The sequence below is a fragment of the Pseudorasbora parva genome, chromosome 19 (assembly GCF_024679245.1).
Source record: "Pseudorasbora parva isolate DD20220531a chromosome 19, ASM2467924v1, whole genome shotgun sequence".
NCBI classification, from domain to species: Eukaryota; Metazoa; Chordata; class Actinopteri; order Cypriniformes; family Gobionidae; genus Pseudorasbora; species Pseudorasbora parva.
The window spans coordinates 32,707,220-32,727,919 of NC_090190.1; the positions used below are offsets into that span (position 1 = coordinate 32,707,220).

Sequence of the window (20,700 nt, forward strand, 5' to 3'; positions counted from 1 at the left end):
AACATGGTTTTTGCCCGAAGTCCGTCTGATTCCTTTCCATCGGCGGTGGAGGAGAAGAGTCAAGACTATAACTCCCATGACTCCGCGCTCATTCACTGCGACATCAAGCTCTAGCGGCCAAACTTACATACTGTGCCTTTAACATAAAATCGCAATATAAAGCAAGACTCACCATCACCATCTTCAGTCATGGCCACTGATGTTCTAAATACAGCGGGACTACCTACAGCGCCATCCTGTACACAAGGGGTTTTGGGTCTGGGGACCCATCGCTCTGCACATTTTGTATGTTATTTGTATAATATTTTTTACAGTGTACAAAATGTGCAGAATGGTGGGTCCCTACACTGTAAAAAAAATTGGTTTAACTTAAAAAAGTAAGTAAACTGGTTGCCTTAAAATTTTAAGTTCATTGAAATAAAAAAATTGAGTTGATACAATGAAGGAAATTGGTTTGATAAATAGAAACTCAACCATCTGAACCACATAGAAAATGTGATAAATCATGAAAATAGAGCAATTTGGCATGTTTCACTGTCTTCACAAATAAAACACACACAATTACCCAATATACTTACAGAATCTTTTAATAGTACTTTAATAAAGGTTGTTGATTCTCAAAAATGTTCATCGTATTAACTCAAAATGTTTATTTCAATGAACTCAAAATTTTAAGGCAACCAGGTAACTTAATTTTTAAATAATTTTCTACAGTGTAGGACCAGGATTTAAAATCCGTTGACAACACCCGGCTACAAGAGGTCGAGTAGTACTACTTGTACACAACTCTGTAGTGTTTCTCTGAGCGGGTTTACATGGAAGCGTGTCAAACCGTGTGTTTTCTGACCTGTTGGTACTGCAGGAGCTGCTGCTGCTGGTACTGCTGATACTGTTGGAACTGCTGTAGGTTGTTCTGCTGCTGCAACGCCAACTGCTGCTGTGTCAGATAGTGAGTAGAGCCGTCATAACCCTCGCCCGAAGCCCCGCCTGCCATGATGTAAGAGCCGGCAGCGGGAGAGGCCATGCCTGAGGGCTCGTTGCTGATTGGCTCCCACGCATCAGAGGAAGAGAGACAGTAAAGGCCTTGGGAGACGTAAGTGTGAGGCCACACATCTGCAGAGGAATGATGCAGCGGCTGGTCTGAAGGACAGATGTGAAAATGAAGGAGACAGACGAAAGGTCGTAAGGTGAAGTGGAGAATTCAAATGCAGATAGAATCAAAATGGTTTCTGAGAAGAAGGAAAAAAAATTATATATATACAGGTCCTTCTCAAAAAATTGGCATATGTGATAAAAGTTGATTATTTTCCATAATGTAATGATAAAAATGTTACTTATATTTTAGATTCATTGCACCAACTGAAATATTTCAGGTCTTTTATTGCTTTAATACTGATGATTTTGGCATAGAGCTCATGAAAACCCCAAATTCCTATCTCAAAAAATTAGCATATCATGAAAAGGTTCTCTAAACGAGCTATTAACCTAATCATCTGAATCAACTAATTAACTCTAAACACCTGCAAAAGATTCCTGAGGCTTTTAAAAACTCCCAGCCTGATTCATTACTCAAAACCGCAATCATGGGTAAGACTGCCGACCTGACGGCTGTCCAGAAGGCTATCATTGACACCCTCAAGCAAGAGGGTAAGACACAGAAAGACGTTTCTGAACGAATAATCTGTTCCCAGAGTGCTGTATCAAGGCACCTCAGTGGGAAGTCTGTGGGAAGGAAAAAGTGTGGCAAAAAACGCTGCACAACGAGAAGAGGTGACCGGACCCTGAGGAAGATTGTGGAGAAGGGCCGATTCCAGACCTTGGGGGACCTGCGGAAGCAGTGGACTGAGTCTGGAGTAGAAACATCCAGAGCCACCGTGGACAGGCGTGTGCAGGAAATGGGCTACAGGTGCCGCATTCCCCAGGTCAAGCCACTTTGGGCTACAGAGAAGCAGCACTGGACTGTTGCTCAGTGGTCCAAAGTACTTTTTTCGGATGAAAGCAAATTTTGCATGTCATTCGGAAAATCAAGGTGCCAGAGTCTGGAGGAAGACTGGGGAGAAGGAAATGCCAAAATTCCTGAAGTCCAGTGTCAAGTACCCACAGTCAGTGATGGTCTGGGGTGCCATGTCAGCTGCTGGTTTTGGTCCACTGCGTTTTATCAAGGGCAGGGTCAATGCAGATTTTGGAGATTTTGAAGATTTCGTTTTTCAGCACGACCTGGCACCTGCTCACAATGCCAAAACCACTGGTAAATGGTTTACTGACCATGGTATTACTGTGCTCAACTAGCCTGCCAACTCTCCTGACCTGAACCCCATAGAGAATCTGTGGGATATTGTGAAGAGAAAGTTGAGAGACGCAAGACCCAACACTCTGGATGAGCTTAAGGCCGCTATCGAAGCATCCTGGGCCTCCATAACACCTCAGCAGTGCCACAGGCTGATCGTCTCCATGCCACGCCGCATTGAAGCAGTCATTTCTGCAAAAGGATTCCCGACCAAGTATTGAGTACATAACTGAACATAATTATTTGAAGGTTGACTTTTTTTGTATTAAAAACACTTTTCTTTTATTGGTCGGATGAAATATGCTAATTTTTTGGGTTTTCATGAGCTGTATGCCAAAATCATCAGTATTAAAACAATAAGACCTCAAATATTTCAGTTGGTGTGCAATGAATCTAAAATATATGAAAGTTTAATTTTTATCATTACATTATGGAAAATAATGAACTTTTATCACAGATGCAATTTTTTTAGAAGGACCTATATATATATATATAATGTTCTAATCCAGGGATTCCTAAACATTTTTGAGTAAGTACAATGTAACTCTGTCACCTTAAAATAAAGGGTTACACTTTATTTAAAGGTGTCATTGTTACAGTGTATATGTTTAAGTACTGAGTAATATTAATTAACAACATGTACATACTATATAGGCTTAGGTTTGAGGATTAGTTGCATGTATTTTATGCATAATTTACTGTTATTACTATGGTAAGCACATGTAACATATGTGACACTGTAACATGGATACAGTAAGATAAAAGTGTTACCAAATAAAGTGTAATCCTCTTAGATGTAAAATATTTATTTGGAGTACCCCCTAAAATGCATTACTTAGTTACTTTTTATGTAAAGTAATGTTACATTACTTTTGTTTTACTTCGGTTTTACCTGGGCCAGGCATACTTGTTACATTTTCAATAACAATCAACACAAGAACAACAATGTTGTGATTTTGTAGGACTCAATGACCACACCGTGTAGCTTAAGTTTCTATTTTGAGTTTGCACCTCTGCCACTGACGCTCACTGTGGAAAAGGAGTAATGACGGCAGTATATATCTAGCAGAAATAAGTGAAGTCATCCAAATTTTGTCATATTAGTAGAATATTGCGTGGCATGAAAATGCTCTCGGGCATTGTGTGTGTGTGTGTGTGTGTGTGTGTGTGTGTGTGTGTGTGTGTGTGTGTGTGTGTGTGTGTGTGTGTGTGTGTGTGTGTGTGTGTGTGTGTGTGTGTGTGTGTGTGTGTGTGTGTGTGTGTGTGTGTGTGTGTGTGTGTGTGTGTGTGTGTGTGTGTGTGTGTGTGTGTGTGTGTGTGTGTGTAGGGGAGAAAAAACAGTTATTTATTATATAAAATTTTATTGTCATATATGGTTATTTAACATATGGCCGATTTCAAAACACTGCTTCCTGAAGTTTCGGAGCTTAATGAATCCGTGCATCGATTCATGATTCGTATCATGTGTCAAACCACCAAACTGTTGAAATCACGTGACTTTTGACTATCCGCTGATTCGATACACTGTAGAGCCACTGTAGTTAGATGGGCTTTGTAATGGCGTCTTTAGTGCCTTTTATGGGTCTTGAGAGAGGAAATGACATTGATGAAGGCCTTTCTGAGCCATCAGATTTTAACAAAAATATCTTCATTTGTGTTCTGAAGATGAACGGAGGTCTTACGGTTGTTGAACAACATGAGGGTAAGTAATTAATGACAGATTTTAATTTTTGGGTGCTCACAGCAAAGCAGCATTTACTATGAACCGAGCCACAATGACATGCCACACCATTTATTTTGATAATCGCACTAACCTATATCACAATTTCTATTTTATATTGATTAATTGTGCAGCCTCATTTATTATTTCATTTTTTTTCAATGTGGAATACACAATCTTTGCCGGTGTTGTAAAACAAATAAAAGAATTGAATGTACTTACCCAACATGATCATAATTTTTTAGAGAAATTATGAAGGTGAATGCATATATAAACAAGCTCTCCGTTTAGGATTCAAACAAATATAATCCAAGCCCCTGATGATTATTTTACTGCTGATCATCTGTCCGTCATCGTCTAAAGCCCGCCCTGATGATTTCATTGGTCCGAACAGTTTCTGTTCGGAGATAATTACTCCTCTATAGATCTAGGCCAGACCGAACCACACGACCTAAAAATGTTGTGGGTGGGGCTAAGTTCGGCTGGCATCCAGGCTAACACAAACCCCTAGGAGTTTATGAAACCCCATTTGGAGAAGCATTTTCATTTAAAAAACTATAACAATCATGATTTTTCACCGTTATAATAATCCACTACACTAATCCTTATTATTTTGACATAATGAGGCCAAAGAGATCCTTTTTGTTTTCGTTACACTGCAGTCTGGCTTCTTATAGCTCTGATAGCCGAACCTCAGGAAAACCGCTGCTCCGCGATTCACCCCCATTGCCTTTGGGCCAGCAGCTGTCACTGTGGCATCTCTGACACATTTCCACACACTAAATAAAGTGGTGGCAATGCGCTCTAGACCTGTCAAACGGACTGCAAGGCACATCAGTCAAGGCTAGGTAAACAATATAAATCAAATCCGCAAAAATATCCAAGCGCTAACATCAGTGAAACAAAGAGGTTTGGATATGAGACTCCTGTCAAAAGATGCAAACGGTTCTTACCGCAAAAGCGGTTAAAATTTTCACAACGTGTTGAGCTGCCAGAGTAATAATCGTGCAAGCATGAGTTTAAAGGGTTAGTTCACCCAAAAATGAAATTGATGTCATTAATGACTCACCCTAATGTCGTTCCACACCCATAAGACCTCCGTTCATCTTCAGAACACAGTTAAAGATATTTTATATTTTAGTCAAAGAGCATTTACAGTCTATGCACACTATAGTGTCCATGTCCAGAAAGGGAATAAAAACATCATCAAAGTAGTCCATATGAGACATCAGTTGGTTAATTAGAATCTCTTGAAGCATTGGAAATACATTTTGGTCCGAAAATATCAAAAACTACGACTTTATTCAGCATTGTCTTCTCTTCCGTGTTCCTCACATAAAGATTCAAACAGCCATTAATCATTGAGTCAATGGATCGCCAATGTCACGTGATTTCAGCAGTTTGGCAGTTTGACACGTGATCCAAACTGTTGAAATCATGTGACATTGGCGATCCGAAGCATTGATCGATTCACTGATTCATGGCCGTTTGAATCTTTATTTGTAAACTGTTAACATGGACAGTACAGTGTGCATAGACTGCATATGCTCTGGGACTAAAATATAAAATATCTTAAACTGTGTTCTGAAGATGAACGGAGGTCTTACGGGTGTGGAACAACATTAGGGTTCATAAATGAATTCAATTTCATTTTTGTGTGAACTAACCCTTTAAGAAGTGTGTGCTTGTAACATTTGAGCAGTGGCTTAACAAAAGATTGTTCTACTCATCTGAAGTCAAACAAAGTGAGCAAAATGATGGAGCCTTATTAAAACAATGTCTGCATTCTGTTACGGCACAAGGTGGTAATTCTGAATGAAAACTGTTTGTGACTCTCACCTCTGCTTGTGATGCTCTCCTGGTTAACCTCACTGAGGTGAGCCACGCTGCCCTGGTTGGAGTCCACACAGAAACTATCTCCATCCATAGAGGTCCAGGCTAAGAGTGTGGCTTCAGAGATGGCAAACTGCTGCAAAATGCCTGCAAAAAAGTAGGATTACAATTTTGATCTTTTAAAGATGAAATATACTGGATAAAATAGTGCTATTGTGGGGTGGCACAGTGGCTCAGATTGGTTCAAGTCCCGGCTGAGCCAACATCCCTTTCATTGTGGAGTTTGCATGTTTCCTCCAGTGCTCCGGTTTTCCCCAAAATATAAGTATAGGTGAATTGGAGACGCTATAATTGTCTGTAGATGTGAATGTGTGTGTGTAAGTCCTGAGCCATGTAATACTGGGTTGGGGGAAGACCTGGTAACCTACCCCAGAAAAATAATTACCACGAAAATTCATGGTCAGTCTCTGAGATGGAGATGGCCGTAGAATCACCAAGAGTCGGATATTACTGGTCAATGAGAGTGGTTTTGTTTTTTAAGAAATGAAAGGATGCATTAAATTGATGAAAAGTGAAAGTAAAGATATATCTGTCATGTTTATATCTTATTTAGTTCAATTATCATGTCCTGTTTACTTCACATGCTGTCTCTGTTTATCTGAGTTCTAGGCTGTGTCTGAAATGGCCACCTATACCCTTAAATCCCTTAAATCGGACACTATTTGAGGGGACAGCCATTTGTAGTCGTGTACAAAACCATAGTCAATCCCACAATGCACCGCAATAACGAGTGTACAACCGATGTATGTTTGATGGCTAGAGAATACCCACAATGCAGAGTAAGAGTCGCGTGCTGAATTTATTCCCGCATCTTGGGATTCTACTTTAAAATATATATATATATATATATATATATATATATATATATACTAATCATATTCATGCTTGAGCTAATGTATTAAAGATTTATTAACGTTACTGTAGTATGAAGCAGAGAAAATCAGAAATCGATTGTAACCTTATTTCTCTGGATTTAAACATTAATGTAAGTACACAAGTCAACAAAATATATAACATTGTTCTAGTGGTTTTTGGATATTTTAATTCAAAAATCTTACATCGTGTGTCTATAAAATAAAAACATTTTCTTATTTTGTTATCGGTGCAAATAAAACCTAAGAAGCAAAACTGCAAGAGATTGAATACTATTGAATAGTAATGTGATATTAATGAGAAATATGCATTTTTAGTCATCTCAGCGTCTTCATTGAATCATCTCACCTGCTGCCATTCGTGCCTCTTTTTCTCCGTCACTCAAGTCACTATAGGCGTCATTTTCAAGCCGCCTCTCCCTCTCGCGGTTCAGGTTGGAACGGCCCGCTCCTCCTTCCGGCCCTGCGGATGGTACACCCCAGCTCTGCCACTCAATCATATGGGCCACGCGACCCTGAGCCATGGCAGTGGGCTTGGTCACTTTATCCTTCATTGATCTGGTAACCCCTAAAGAGAGAGAAACACCGATCAGCGTCTGTACAGACTCTACATGCAGTTGCAGAGAGGAGCGAAATGAAGGTGGCCAGGCAGTGCATTATGGGATATGTGTCTTTTGTTTAGTCGCCATACTATAGTTAACTAGTGCAAGGCACTGTGGATGATAACATCTGAATGAGTGATTATGAATGAGCTACAGCCTGTTCATTTGATCGATCACAAGGTGTGAGAGAGATGCGATTGGTTGGCCATCTTTAGAAATACATTATTCACAAAACTAATGACTTACACAAGATTTATAAGCTTTTATGCATGTATGAATAATTAGAGACAAAAAGAGAAACCTCTAAACATTTACTTTAAACAAAATGGCTCATTAGCATGCAAATTTCTCATCTGTCTCATTAGTTTAAAACACAAGCCTCTGAATGCAAAAGATAGCTTAAAAACAAGGTAGTCTGATGGCAACCTCGGTTGTGTGATTTTTCTCAAGGCTGCTGACAAGGATAAAAACCCCATCTGATAAAGTGACTGCCTCTCTTTAAATACTTTGATAAATCACCTCCATTTGTTCCCGAAGAAAACAATCTAATGGTATCACTTGGGCACTTCACCCCATTTTCAAGCATTTAAGGAAAACAAGAGAAATACAAAAGATACAGGACATGAAACCGAGAGATATTCAGATACCTACGTTTACATAATGAGCAGTATCCATAAAGAAACAACACCACAACACACTACTGACCAACAATTTATTTCACAAAAGAGCACTTCACCTCACATAACCACAAAACACACTACAGGACACAGTTGACGTCACACCGAAAGACTATACGTTTCCCAGCAGCAAGCTTGTGGAGATGAATAGTGCACTTACGTCAGGCGTATTTTTTTTTTTTTTTTTGTGAACTCTTGTTGGATCTGACTGGGGATTTCATCAATGGCTAAAGAGGCCATTGACATGCACTAATTAATGGAGGAGGAAGGTGGTGAAACTGGAAAGGGAGGGAGGGGGGACCCACAGGGGCAGCCATGTTGGCTCCAAACGCCATCTCCTCCTCTGGAGCCAACATGGGGTCGGTTACCAGCTACCGGGACAGACACACACCTGACACACCTGTCAGAGAGGACTTAGCCAGAGCTCCAATCCCATAGGCGTTGGAGTTCCGCTTCAGACGGGGCAAAATGGAGGTGGTGTCCTCCATGGACAGCTGGCGAAAGAAAGAAAGAAAGAAAGAAAGAAAGAAAGAAAGAAAGAAAGAAAGAAAGAAAGAAAGAAAGAAAGAAAGAAAGAAAGAAAGAAAGAAAGAAAGAAAGAAAGAAAGAAAGAAAGGCACCAAGACCAAGGCTCAATAAATAATTACATTTATTAATCATAATTGATAATAAACAATCCTCCATTTAATATAGTATTATTAGCTTAACCTTAGACTGGCAGCAACTTAAACTAAAAGCAAACAAAAGGGTTCGTTCACTGAAAAATAATAATTTTGTCATCATTTGCTCACCCTCCTGGTCACTATTTTTAATACAATGAAATTCAATGAGAAATGAACTTACGTTGAACGGACTGAAATTTTAAGTCAGCATGAGATGAAGATGTCTTTTCTACCTTATTGTGACGTATATCAGAGTACAACAGCTTCTTGAACAAAACAAAACAAAAACTTGATTTTGTCTATCAGGAATTGATTGGACAGTTGTGCTTTGCTATTGGTCGATCTCATGTGACTGACAGGTTGTCCTGCCCTCGCACCAGAAAACGTCATCAGAGAAGAGAGAGATGTCGCTGCAAGAGGGAGGGGAAGTTATTTTGATTGTCGATTTTGATTTCATGTTTTACATGTTACCATACTCACAAGAATCCTCACATTCACCCTGTTTCTCCTTTTCACATTCATGAGAGTTCATTAGACCAGTGGTTCTTAAACCTGTCCTTGAGGACCACCAGCCCTGCACATTTTGTATGTCTCCCTCATCGGACACACCCACTTCAGTTCTTGCCATCTCAACTAAAGGCTTCTAGCCTGACAAGCCAGACCCACATCAAGATGTTTGGTCTGGAAACTCACAATTGTCAGGGCTCAATCTGAGGGGCAGGATAAACGGTAGTCTTTCAAACTCCCTCTGCACGCGAATGACGCGATAGGATAGCGCTACAACCAACCAGAGCAATGAAGGTGAAATAGAGCTTGTTGATAGATTAAACATTCGCCGTATCCGGTCGGCAAAACTCCGAACACATCTTCCCTTTTTAAGAATGACTTCAGTGCCGTTCTTTGTTCTTTTCTCAGAGAAAAGCTTAACTCCAAGTCTTCCAGAGTCGCGGTCAAAGCTGATTCAAAAGGCCGCCGTTTGCCAGTTTCTGTTTACTAGAAGCACGCAAACGCAACTCGGCCGTCGTCATTATGGCCCCACCCACCGACTCTATACACGATGTGTTTTGGCCCTGCAAGAGTTAGGCCATTACAGCTCAGAAGGGTATTGAGAGTTGCTAGACGACACTCGCGGGCAGATTAGATTTGCTGCCACTTGGGTGCGTCTAGATTTCTAGGCTAAAAGGCTTCAACATATTCCGCAAAAACAGAGAAAAAAGATCTCGCTCCCAGGGCTGCAAGAACAAAATGACGTTGGTTTGTTCTCGCAGCCCTGGTTTGGGAGTTCTTGCAGCTTGTTCTCGGCACATCGTCTGAGCAGAACATTTTTCTTGCGCGTGTCCGAGAACTATTGTATGATTGGTCAGACATTTGAAGTGGGCGTGGTTAATGCGGAGAAACGCAGATGATCGGCACCTGCTTTTCTCATGAAATATGGACTGTATGGCAAGAACGAACTTTGCTCTTGTTCTTGCCACCTCGAGAAAACAAACAATTTTCTTTGTTCTTGCAGAGTATGTTCGAAGCTTAATGAGCTGATGAGTTGGCTCAGGTATGTCTGATGAGGAAAACATGCAAAAGCTAGGGGTCCTCAAGGACAGGTTTGGGAACCACTGCATTCAGGCTTCAAACCTCTGTTTCTCTGAACAGAGAAAAAAAGTACTCGCTCGCAGCCCTGGTTTGGGTGTTCTCACAGCTTGTTCTCGACACATCGCCTGAGCAGAACTTTTTCTTGCGGGTGTCCGAGAACTATTGTGTGATTGGTCAGACATTTAAAGTGGGCATGGTTAATGCGGAGATACACAGATGTTTGTCACCTGGTTTTCTCATGAACTATGGAATGTACTTGTTCTTGCCACCTCGAGAAAACAAACACATGTTTTTGTTCTTGCACTATGTCCCAAGCTTTAGACAATCCATTTATACTTTTTTTGTGTCATCTCAATGAATAATTTGATTCAGTTCACAAATGATGTCGTCAAAACGATTTAGTTCGTACAACAATCATATGGCTTCAGAAAACGTGAAATTTTGTGCACTCACAGTGTCACAGTGAGTCATACATGACACTTTTATGAAATGTTTTGTGTCTTTGTAAGCTTGAAAGCTCTAGTCAACATTTGTTTTAATTGCTTGGGGGGAAACAACCAGCACAGGGCTCCAGACTAACATTTGAGAGCAGTCGCACCAGTGCCACTAAGTTCTTCAGATGGCAGCCCCTGATTTGGTGGCGCTGGGGGGGGGGACAATTTTAATAGAGAAAAGGTAAATGTTCTACTCTTATTAAATGTAGCATATCACCAACAGCTTCAGTGGTGCTCTTTACTTGTTTTCTGTGTAAAGATTTAGTTTTTTATGAGATTTTGAGGGTTTTTGTTTTTTTGAGGGTTTTTGAGGGGATTTTTTTTTATACCTGTTATTTTACTTTGACTTTCATAAACACCACGTCCGTAGGGGCTGCAACTGTTGTTTCGTGGGCTCAGAGCGCGTAACTGGGAGTACATGGATCTACGAGTACACGGGTGGGAAGTCACAGGTTTGACTGCCATTCCAGTGCACTTTCACTGGTAGAAGGTTGGAAAAACACGGGTTACGGGTTGCCTGGAGCGCGGGATTAGTGGCTTCCTGCCTTTTTCCATTATTATTAGGGAGTGGAATTGTCTAAGTCAAGTGCTCCTCTGCAATCGACCCCCGAACTAAGCAGTAATAATTAAATGTACTTAGCTATATAATTAGGGTTAGGGTTAAGGTTTGGTTTAGGGGTATGTAACTCTGCATATTTGACCGTTATTACAACTACATGTAAAATGTGTAACAGAGCCACTTTAAAATAAATGCATACAAATCTGTAATTAATGATTATAACAAGCTTTATAATGGGAATGAATGGAATCTTGGATTTTGAAACCCAAAGAAGAACATCCATCCATCCATTATAAAAGTAATCTATACAACTTTATGTATATACAGTCGTGGTCAAAATTGTTGGTGCCCCTGGTAAATATGATCAAATATGGCTGTAAAAAATAAATCTGCATTGTTTATCCTTTTGATCGTTTATTACAAAATTCACAAAAATCTAATCCTTTCATTAAAGTAAAATAATTGAAAATGATTTAACCCCCTTATATCACATTATGAAATTAATGCTTTTCTCCAAAACACGTTGGCCACAATTGTTGGCACCCTTTTATTAAATACTTTTTGCAACCTCCTTTTCCCAACATAACAGCTCTGAGTCTTCTTCTATAATGCCTGATGAGTTTGGAGAACACCTGAAAAGAGATCAGAGACCATTCCTCCATACAGATTATTTTTGTACAGCCATATTTGATCATATTTACTAGGGGTACCAACAATTTTGACCATGACTGTATAAATATTAACACTAATATTGTAAAATACTATTACAATTTAAAATAACAGTTTTCTGTTTGAATGTATTTTTTCAAATGTATTTTTTTTTCATTACTCCAGTCTTTATATTCACATGATCCTTCAGAAATCATTTGAATATGCTGATTTGCTTACAAAGCATTTATTTATTTATTATTATTATTATTATTATTATTATTATTATTATTATTATTATTATTATTATTATTATTATTATTATTATTATTATTATTATCATCATCAATGTTTTAAACAGCTGTGTACAACTTTTTTCAGGATTCTATGATGAATAGAAATTTCAAAAGGGAATGATCTGAAATAGGAAGCTTTTTGTAACATTATACTGTTCAAAATTTGGGGTTAGTAAGATTTTATTTATTTAGAAAGAAATTAAAGAAATTATCTACAGAAAAAGTGGTGTCAAAAGTGTACCTTTAGGGGTACAACAGCAGTACCCTTAACAGGACATTTTTACCACAAAAATGTTCATAGTAGTACCTTAAGGTACGCATTTGTACTCAAAGGTACTAATATGCACCTTTTAAGAGTAAAAAAAGGTACAAAGATGTCCTTTTAAGGGTACTTACCCCTAAAGGTATAATTTTTACACCCTTTTTTTCTGTGTGCATGAATACATTACATTTTACCCAAAGTGACAGTAAAGACATATATAAAAGATTATATTTCAATTAAATGCTGTTCTTTTGAACTTTCTAATCATCAAAGAGTCCTGAAAAAATGTACTCAACATTGATAATATTCAGAAACATTTCTTGAGCAGCAAATCATCAGATTAGAATGATTTCTGAAAGATCATGTGACTATGAAATAAATAACATTTTTAAATATATTCAAATAGAAAACAGTTATTGTACATTTTAATAACATTTCACAGTATTACTGTTTTTTATATATATAATAAATGCTGCCTTGTTGAGCATAAGAGAAGTGACCATTCTAAAAACATTAAAAAACTTTTTGAACGGCAGTTTATGTTAAAATTCATAAATGAACAAACCGTGCAGATAATTGTTAGAATCATTCATGACCATTTTCTTAGTGTCAAAAATAGTTCAACAGCATAGCAAGAAAAGTTTGATTCGATACACTTCCTTTGGTTTATCTCTAAAGGTGGCATTAACTGTCCTTTTTTCATTTTAGAATGAGAGCAGATGTCACTAACTCAGTGTGAATAACAGTGTTATCATCTCTCACATCCAGTGCCACCTACAATTCACAAAACAGGCCAAATCGCAGACGACGTGACGTGGCCTGTCCAAGACAGCTGGCAGACAGCTCAAACCCCCAGAGAAACCTGCCAGTGACTAAACACTTGTGGAGTCACAGCAGACATTTAACCCTCTGGGGTTCTTCGGTCATTTCTGACCCGAATTTTTTTTTGAAAGAAATGTTAAAAATCGTAGCTTCATCTGAATGGTACGAAACTTGGTGAGGGTATTGGTACTTGGTATATGGACAGAAAAAAAAATTGGGGACAGGATTGGAAAAGTCTAAGTGGTCGTAAAAAAAATAGTCACACTCGGGGCCTTCGGGTCAAAAAAGACCCCCATAGGAAATGAATGGGAAATTGGCAAAAATATGAAAATACAGAGTTTTTTTGTGCATATAATCTACAAATCAGCCAGGATGCAGAAAAAAAGGACTCAACAGTGAAGGGGTGAATCTCTAAAACATCAAGAGTGCAAAACAGACAAACAAAAACTCACACACACACACACACACACAGGTTCTGTAATGCACTCTAGTGGTAAAAATGTGCTATTGCGTGATAAAAATGCTCACTGTGTCCACCAGATGGCACCAATCAAATAAAAAAATGCTTTCATGAGGCCTAGGCTTGACTCTAAAATGAAATACAGCTTTAATAAAAAAAGGAAAAAATAAATAAAATAAAATTCTATTATATTCAATGGGAAAAAATGGGTCATAATTATTGCATAAATATTATTTATAAATCATAAAATTATCTCAAAACACCAAAAAAGAAAAGAAAAAATATTATTGAACAAAAATATATTTCATTGATTTTACTCAAATATTTTTTTTTTTGATTCCCGACCTCCGGGTCCTTTTAGACCCGAAGGTCCTGAGTGTGACCCTTAAATGAAGAACCCCAGAGGGTTAAGGTCAGTTTGTGATTTATATTAATACAAACCTCTTAGTGCCTGCCTGCCTTTTAACCATCATACTATTATGACATTTATCTTCACAACATCAGCATCGTACCTGTCATAACCTGCTGTCAATGTGTTTTTGAGCATTTGTTAAAACATTTGCTTTACACGCACCCAGTTAAAAGGGAACATTCTCAGTACTTTGGCAACATTCTGACAAAGCTCTGAATAAACATTATCCCAGTAATGTTAATAGAGTGTTAGTTATGTGGGCTTTAATAATGTTTAGCACAAAATGTTATTTGTACATTGTCCACATAACTTTAAAAAAAAATTGTATTACTTGTTTTCAGAGGTGGACAGTAGTGGAGTATTTTTACTTTCTACTCAAGTAAATTTTTAAGTATACTTTATCAGTGATTTTCTTTGGAAAACTTTTACTTCACTGCATTCCAAAGCATAATATATAATGTCATACTTTTTACTGCACTACATTTCATAAATAAAAGTTGTTGTTTTCTTACCTTTAAGACTTTTAATGTTGTACTTTTTTACTTTGAAAACTTACTCAAGTAAAACTGTATACTTTTACTTGAGTATTTTGGTTTGAGCATTTTGTATGTAATTAAGTATTAAATGATATTTAATATGAAATGTATTGCAGTAAAAATTAAAATATTATGTTTTGGAATGTTGTGAAGTAAACGTTTTTAAAAGAAGAAGCCTGATAAAGTACATACACTTGAAAAACAAAATTACTTGGAAAATAAAAGTACTTCAATACTGTCCGCCTCTGCTTGTTTCAAGTAACATTCCCATAATGTTCGCAAAATGATAAAATGCAATGTTCCCTTAACGTTCATATAACATTTTCTAAACATTTTGCATTTTTTGTTATTTCAGAGAACATTCAGAAATAAAAACTGTATAATTTTATGGGAACGTTATTGAAATGTTTTAACATATTTTTGTTAGTTGGGCAGAGAGGAAAAATATTACAAAAGTAAACGAGAGAGAGAGAAAGTATAGCATGAAACGCAAAAAGGTCAATATAGGACTTACATTGATTCCTTCCCAGGAAAATTCGGCACGTCCTTGCTAGAAGAAAACAATTGAAGAATAGATGGGAAAGATACAGTAAAAGAGAAGAAAAGGCATGATTTCAGTTAGCAGGAAACGGCAGAAGGCTGAACATCAGGCCAAGTACAGAACACCAGATCTGGAAGAACAACAGATAAACAGAAAGCAGGAGAAGGAAGCGAGACGCTGTTTGTCTGTTACGAACTGCCGTGCAGACCAAGATGTATCTTTGTATGAACCCTTGTCGAGATATACAGCTAACATGGTGTAAAATATTCATGAATGAAGTACCACCTAGTGTATCCATGTTGATATCTGCCTTAGAAGTCTTTACAATGGATGAGGACGACAACAAGAGGAGATGGCGACGACTTTGATAAGTAGCACTGGAGTAAGTAATCCTAGCCAACCCAAACATACAGCGAGCGATCAATCTCATTTACACCGCACACAGCGCAGTGAGACAAACACTGGTGCCAGTACGAACAGCAGTAGCCGCTCATTGTTCATTATGAGAGAGATCAATATGAAAGGTCAAATGGAGGTCAGTGTCAGAAAGGCATTGGCGTGGGGTAAATGTCTGCCCCTTGGAAACTTCCAACAGACTACCGGCATGGTTCGGCGGTTCGGGGGTCGATCGATTCGTTTCCCACCATCTTAGTCATTATGGACGCTTCTGTTACATAAACCGTGGAGCTGGCTCCTAAAAATACATTTTTTGAGGCTGGCTTGCAATTAGGGCAGCCACCTACAATTTTTCTGTGGGGGGTGAATACAGCTAAATGCAAATTAACAATTGAATTAGTTTCCTTCTCCACCCAGTGATAAAGTAATTAATGTTTTGCTTCACATTTTAAGGGGGACGCCTTTTTCAGAGGCGTTTGGAGGGGATTTGATTTCAAAACAGCATTTATGTCACAATTATTAACCATTTTTTTCCTAGAAAGGAGATGTGTGTATATGGACGTCACAGAAATCACATGCGTGTCTCGAAACTCATAGAAATAAACACAACAAATATATTTGTTATGTAATTAAAAATGTATTTAAATAATCAAAAGATGCTGCTATACTATAATGAGCGCTTTTATCAGTCCATGATTGAACTAAATCAGATAGAATGTCAACAATACTTAAAGGGGTACTTCAGCGCTGGGAAGATGGATCTGTATTTAAACTGGGTCATCAATGCAGTAGAAATGTGAAATTATTTTTGAATTTGGTGTCTTCTAGACTGAGAAAAGACAGAAAATGTATTTTTGTCCCATGGGGATGAAAGACTACAATTCCCAGAATGCTTCGCTGCCCTGTGAGGCCATTCCCAACACCACCAACTTCATTACTGTGACTGAGTTAGAGAAGACACTACAATTAAAAACTGAACGTGTCTGTCCAATATAATGAGTGAGTCACCGCGCGAGTGTCACAGCCCTGAGCACTAACTGCAGGAGTGATGAGAGCTGAGGTAATCGCGACTGCACTCGCGGCATACATTCACACAGGAGTTCAGTCTGGCACGCGTTTCAGTTCATGCCTTTGCAAGCTTAACTTTCATAGAAATGAATTTGAGAAGTTAAAAGACTTACATTGCTCACCATAGCTCCGTTTAAATGATCCTGTCTGCAAGCTGAGCTCTCCCTGCGAGCTGAGTGTAATCTCCCATCCCCCAATGCCGGATTCAAAACATGCGGAAATGGCTCCCTCTGCTGGCTGTAGTCTTTAGCCTCTGGGCAAACATTCCTCCTATGATGCAAATATCGTCATTTTGCATCATAGGAGGAATTTTTCCAGAAATAAAATGCATAAATCTCTTGTCTCAGGGAGATATGAGCGGGGAAAGCACAATAATTTGAATATTCTCCAGGGTTTCTACTGATACAAAGCCATATGCTAATCGCTGAAGTAACCCTTTAAAGGCTTAGTTCACCCAAAAATGATTAATTACTAACCCTTCATGTCATTTGACACCTGTAAGACCTCCGTTCATCTTCGGAAAACAAATGAAGATATTTTTGTTGAAATCCGATGGCTCAGAAAGGCCTTCATTGACACCAATGTCATTTCCTCTCTCAAGACCCATAAAGGCACTAAAGACGTCTTTACAAAGCCCATCTCACTACAGTGGCTCTACAATTCTTTTATAAAGCGACGAGAATAGTTTTTGTATGCAAAACTATATTTTATTCAACTATATTCTTGTCTTCCATCTGGGCCTCTGACGTGAACTCACGAAGCATCACGACGCATGCACACGAATATGACTTATATGACACCCAAAGGTCTTATGGGTGGCGAAGGACAGAGGGTAAGTAATGAATGACAGAATTTTCATTTTTGGGTGAACTAACCCTTTAAAGGATTCTTTCACCCAAACATTTCAATTACCCCATGATGTACTCCCCCTCAAGCCATCCTAGGTGTATATGACTTTCTTCTTTCAGCCAAAAACAATCAGATTTATTTAAAAAATATATATATACTGGCTCTTCAAACTCAGAACTTCAGAACTCTGGAAGCCAGTGATTATAGTTTATAGTTATAAATATGGATGTGTTTCTTACAAAAATGAATAGCTTAGCTTCAGAAGGCCTTTATTAACCTGTTGTATAGATTACTTTTATGATGGATGGATGGATGGATGGATGGATGGATGGATGGATGGATGGATGGATGGATGGATGGATGGATGGATGGATGGATGGATGGATGGATGGATGGATGGATGGATGGATGGATGGATGGCTTCTTTGGGTTTCAAAATCCAAGATTCCATTCATTCCCATTATAAAGCTTGGATTTTTATATAACTCTGATTCTGTTTGGCTGAGAGAAGAAATCATATACACTTATGGCTTGGGGGTGAGTAAATCATGGGATCATTTTCATTTTTGGGTAAACTAATCCGTCAAACTGTTATTTCAAAATGTTAGTGTCACGAAACTAATCTAAACCAGGGCTGTCAACGTTAACGTGTGCGACTCATTCAAAGCACTTAATGCGTTAAAATAATTTAACGCAAATAAATTACTAAAATAAGTGACAATGCGTCAACAATGCAATTTACGCCCAGGGCTTGACATTAACACCCATCAACAGTGGCTTGTAACACAATTCCTACTAGCCACTTTTACACAACTGTAATCTTTTAAAAATGCATCTGAGATAATAAACTAAGTACAATGTAGTGTTATTAAAAATACATGATAATATGATAATATGTCTGAAATGCATCCAATACTAATTTTCCACAGAATACACGATATCTGCACTTTCATGCTTTCTCTGACAGAGAGTTGAAACACAAACCCGCCTCCCTTTACTCACTCCTTTTATTTTCTCTGGATGAATATAATTGGTGTTGCAGGGCTTGGATTTCGCTGTGGGATTGTGCATATTGTGTATCATTTACTCATTGCTGCTTATTTCTCTTAAACTGTCAAATACACAACAAAATAATGTCAAAATGTCTTGGTGAAGTCGATGGAGCCATGCCTCAGTTCTTTAAGTGACAGCAGCCAAATATACCTGCTGCCAAATTATCAGATAATATTAAAAAATAAATCTATATGGAAGTTTTTCCCATGGTATGGATGTCAAAATTGTGGCAAGTGAAAATGCTGAGTGACTTTGGAAACCCCCCCAAAAAAAACACGTATGTGCGCTCTCGATGCACTGATCGCACATTGTATTTGTGCACAGACACATTTCAGTACATTTACATTGTTTCCACACACATTCAGGATAATGTTTTGATTTGTCATGTGTATGTTGCTGTAGGTAAACTATGCAGTCAGGTTAAGGCAGTCGGTGGTTTTAATTAAAGAATCGCCATGTGGTGCTTTTCGGTATCGCAACCTGACTTGTCTAAAAACAAGCTCTTTGCTGTTGCACTGTACACATACTATATACACTGTGAATTCTGAAAAGCTCTGTAATGTTTGTTTGTTTCTTTCATGGATGTGCATACATTTCTGAATTTTGTGGACTTCTTATATCAATTGGTAACAGTGTCCTTTTGGATACTCCGTGTCTTTTTTGGAAAGACACTTTGAAAAAAAGCTTGCAGAGAATACGGTTTTGTGAGAATCACCCTTCAATCTGACGGTTTAATTTGCTGGATGTAGCAAATGATGACAAAATGAACGTGATATTTCACCCAGAAAGTTGTCAAAAAGGTCCAAATCCTTAATGAAAGTGCATTAGGCAGTGAAACAAGAAACTTACAGTATCAGATGAGGGCCAAAATCAATAAGGAGGATTGTAAATAATAAACCACTATCCCATATATTCCTTTTAGATTCGATTCTGCAGAGCACACTAAGTTGGTTAAGTTCGCTTGCTAATTTGCTGCTTTTTCAACTGAGGTTGCGTGAGGACAGGATTTAAAAGCACAAAAAAGTCTGTGAAACTGAAACTAATTTAATCTAGAGCCTTCCGATTCACCCTATGATTTATTATGGTGAGGGTTAAGCTCAATTTTAGAACAATTGAAGCTAGCGCTGAGATAGTTTAAGTAGCCTTGCTACTTAGCAACTAACACCTGATTCTTTAGAGTTTTTCATTGCTAGGCAACCATTTTTTTGTCTTTTATTATTATTATTATTATTGCAACTATTATTATTATTATTGTTATGATTATTATTGCAACTGGCAAGTGGCTTTTTGAATTAAAGGAACATGTCGACTTTTTGTGACTTTAGCTTATTCACCGTATCTGCAGAGTTAGATAAGTCCATACATACCATTTTTTATCTCTGTGTGTACCATAACTCTGTCTGACGCACCCACCTGTACCCTAGCTGCAAAATTGTGATTTTCTAGACCGATATGGCTAGGAACTACACTCTCATTTCTGCGTAATAATCCAGGAACTTTCCTGCATTACCATTGGTGCAGAAGGCGCAATGATATTACACAGTGTCTGAAAATAGTCCCCAGCATGCTCCCTGAGCAAGCAGGATCTCATGTTGGTTATGTTGACGGACGTAATATCATTGCGTTCCTAGCCATATCGGTCTAGAAAATCACAACTTTTAATTTTCCATTGGTTTTAGTACGCGATGTAACTATACACATCATAACATGTAAATAGGAAAATGTTGGTGTTATTTTGTCACTTATTGAGCAGTAGGCTAGATGGAGCTGTTTATCTCCAGTCTTTGTGCTAAGCTAGGCTAACGGTGGGTGCGTCCGACGGAGCTATGAGTTATGGCACGCACAGAGATTAGAATGGTATGTATGGATCTAACTACGGATACGGTGAATGAGCTAAAGTCCCGAAAAATCTCCGTGTTCCAAAGGGATAGTTCACCCAAAAATGTACATTTTATGTTTATCCGCTTACCCAAGATGCATCCAAGATGTAGGTGTGTTTGTTTC

General features: G+C 38.3%; 2 protein-coding genes across 9 annotated transcripts in view; both read right to left on the reverse strand.

Moving 5' to 3' along the window:
• Nucleotides 1-17,175, reverse strand: part of cacng6a (calcium channel, voltage-dependent, gamma subunit 6a) — a 213,942-nt gene extending 196,767 nt beyond the window's left edge. For 2 of the 3 annotated variants that reach the window (XM_067426485.1, XM_067426481.1), the window contains exon 1: nucleotides 16,908-17,175. The gene's annotated coding sequence lies outside the window, so the exon portion shown is untranslated. The remainder of the gene's footprint in view (nucleotides 1-16,907) is intronic. The other variant, XM_067426482.1, reaches the window with a different exon arrangement.
• fam131ba (family with sequence similarity 131 member Ba) overlaps nucleotides 1-20,700 on the reverse strand; it is a 38,395-nt gene that overhangs the window by 3,609 nt on the left and 14,086 nt on the right. For 2 of the 6 annotated variants that reach the window (XM_067426476.1, XM_067426477.1), the window contains exons 3-6: nucleotides 8,443-8,545; nucleotides 7,122-7,340; nucleotides 5,847-5,987; nucleotides 848-1,140 (exon numbers count right to left, since the gene is read on the reverse strand). In XM_067426476.1, the coding sequence (XP_067282577.1) occupies nucleotides 848-1,140; nucleotides 5,847-5,987; nucleotides 7,122-7,340; nucleotides 8,443-8,545 (756 nt within the window). Of the gene's footprint in view, nucleotides 1-847; nucleotides 1,141-5,846; nucleotides 5,988-7,121; nucleotides 7,341-8,442; nucleotides 8,546-15,303; nucleotides 15,340-20,700 lie in introns of all 6 variants that reach the window. The other 4 variants (XM_067426475.1, XM_067426474.1, XM_067426478.1 and 1 more) reach the window with 4 other exon arrangements.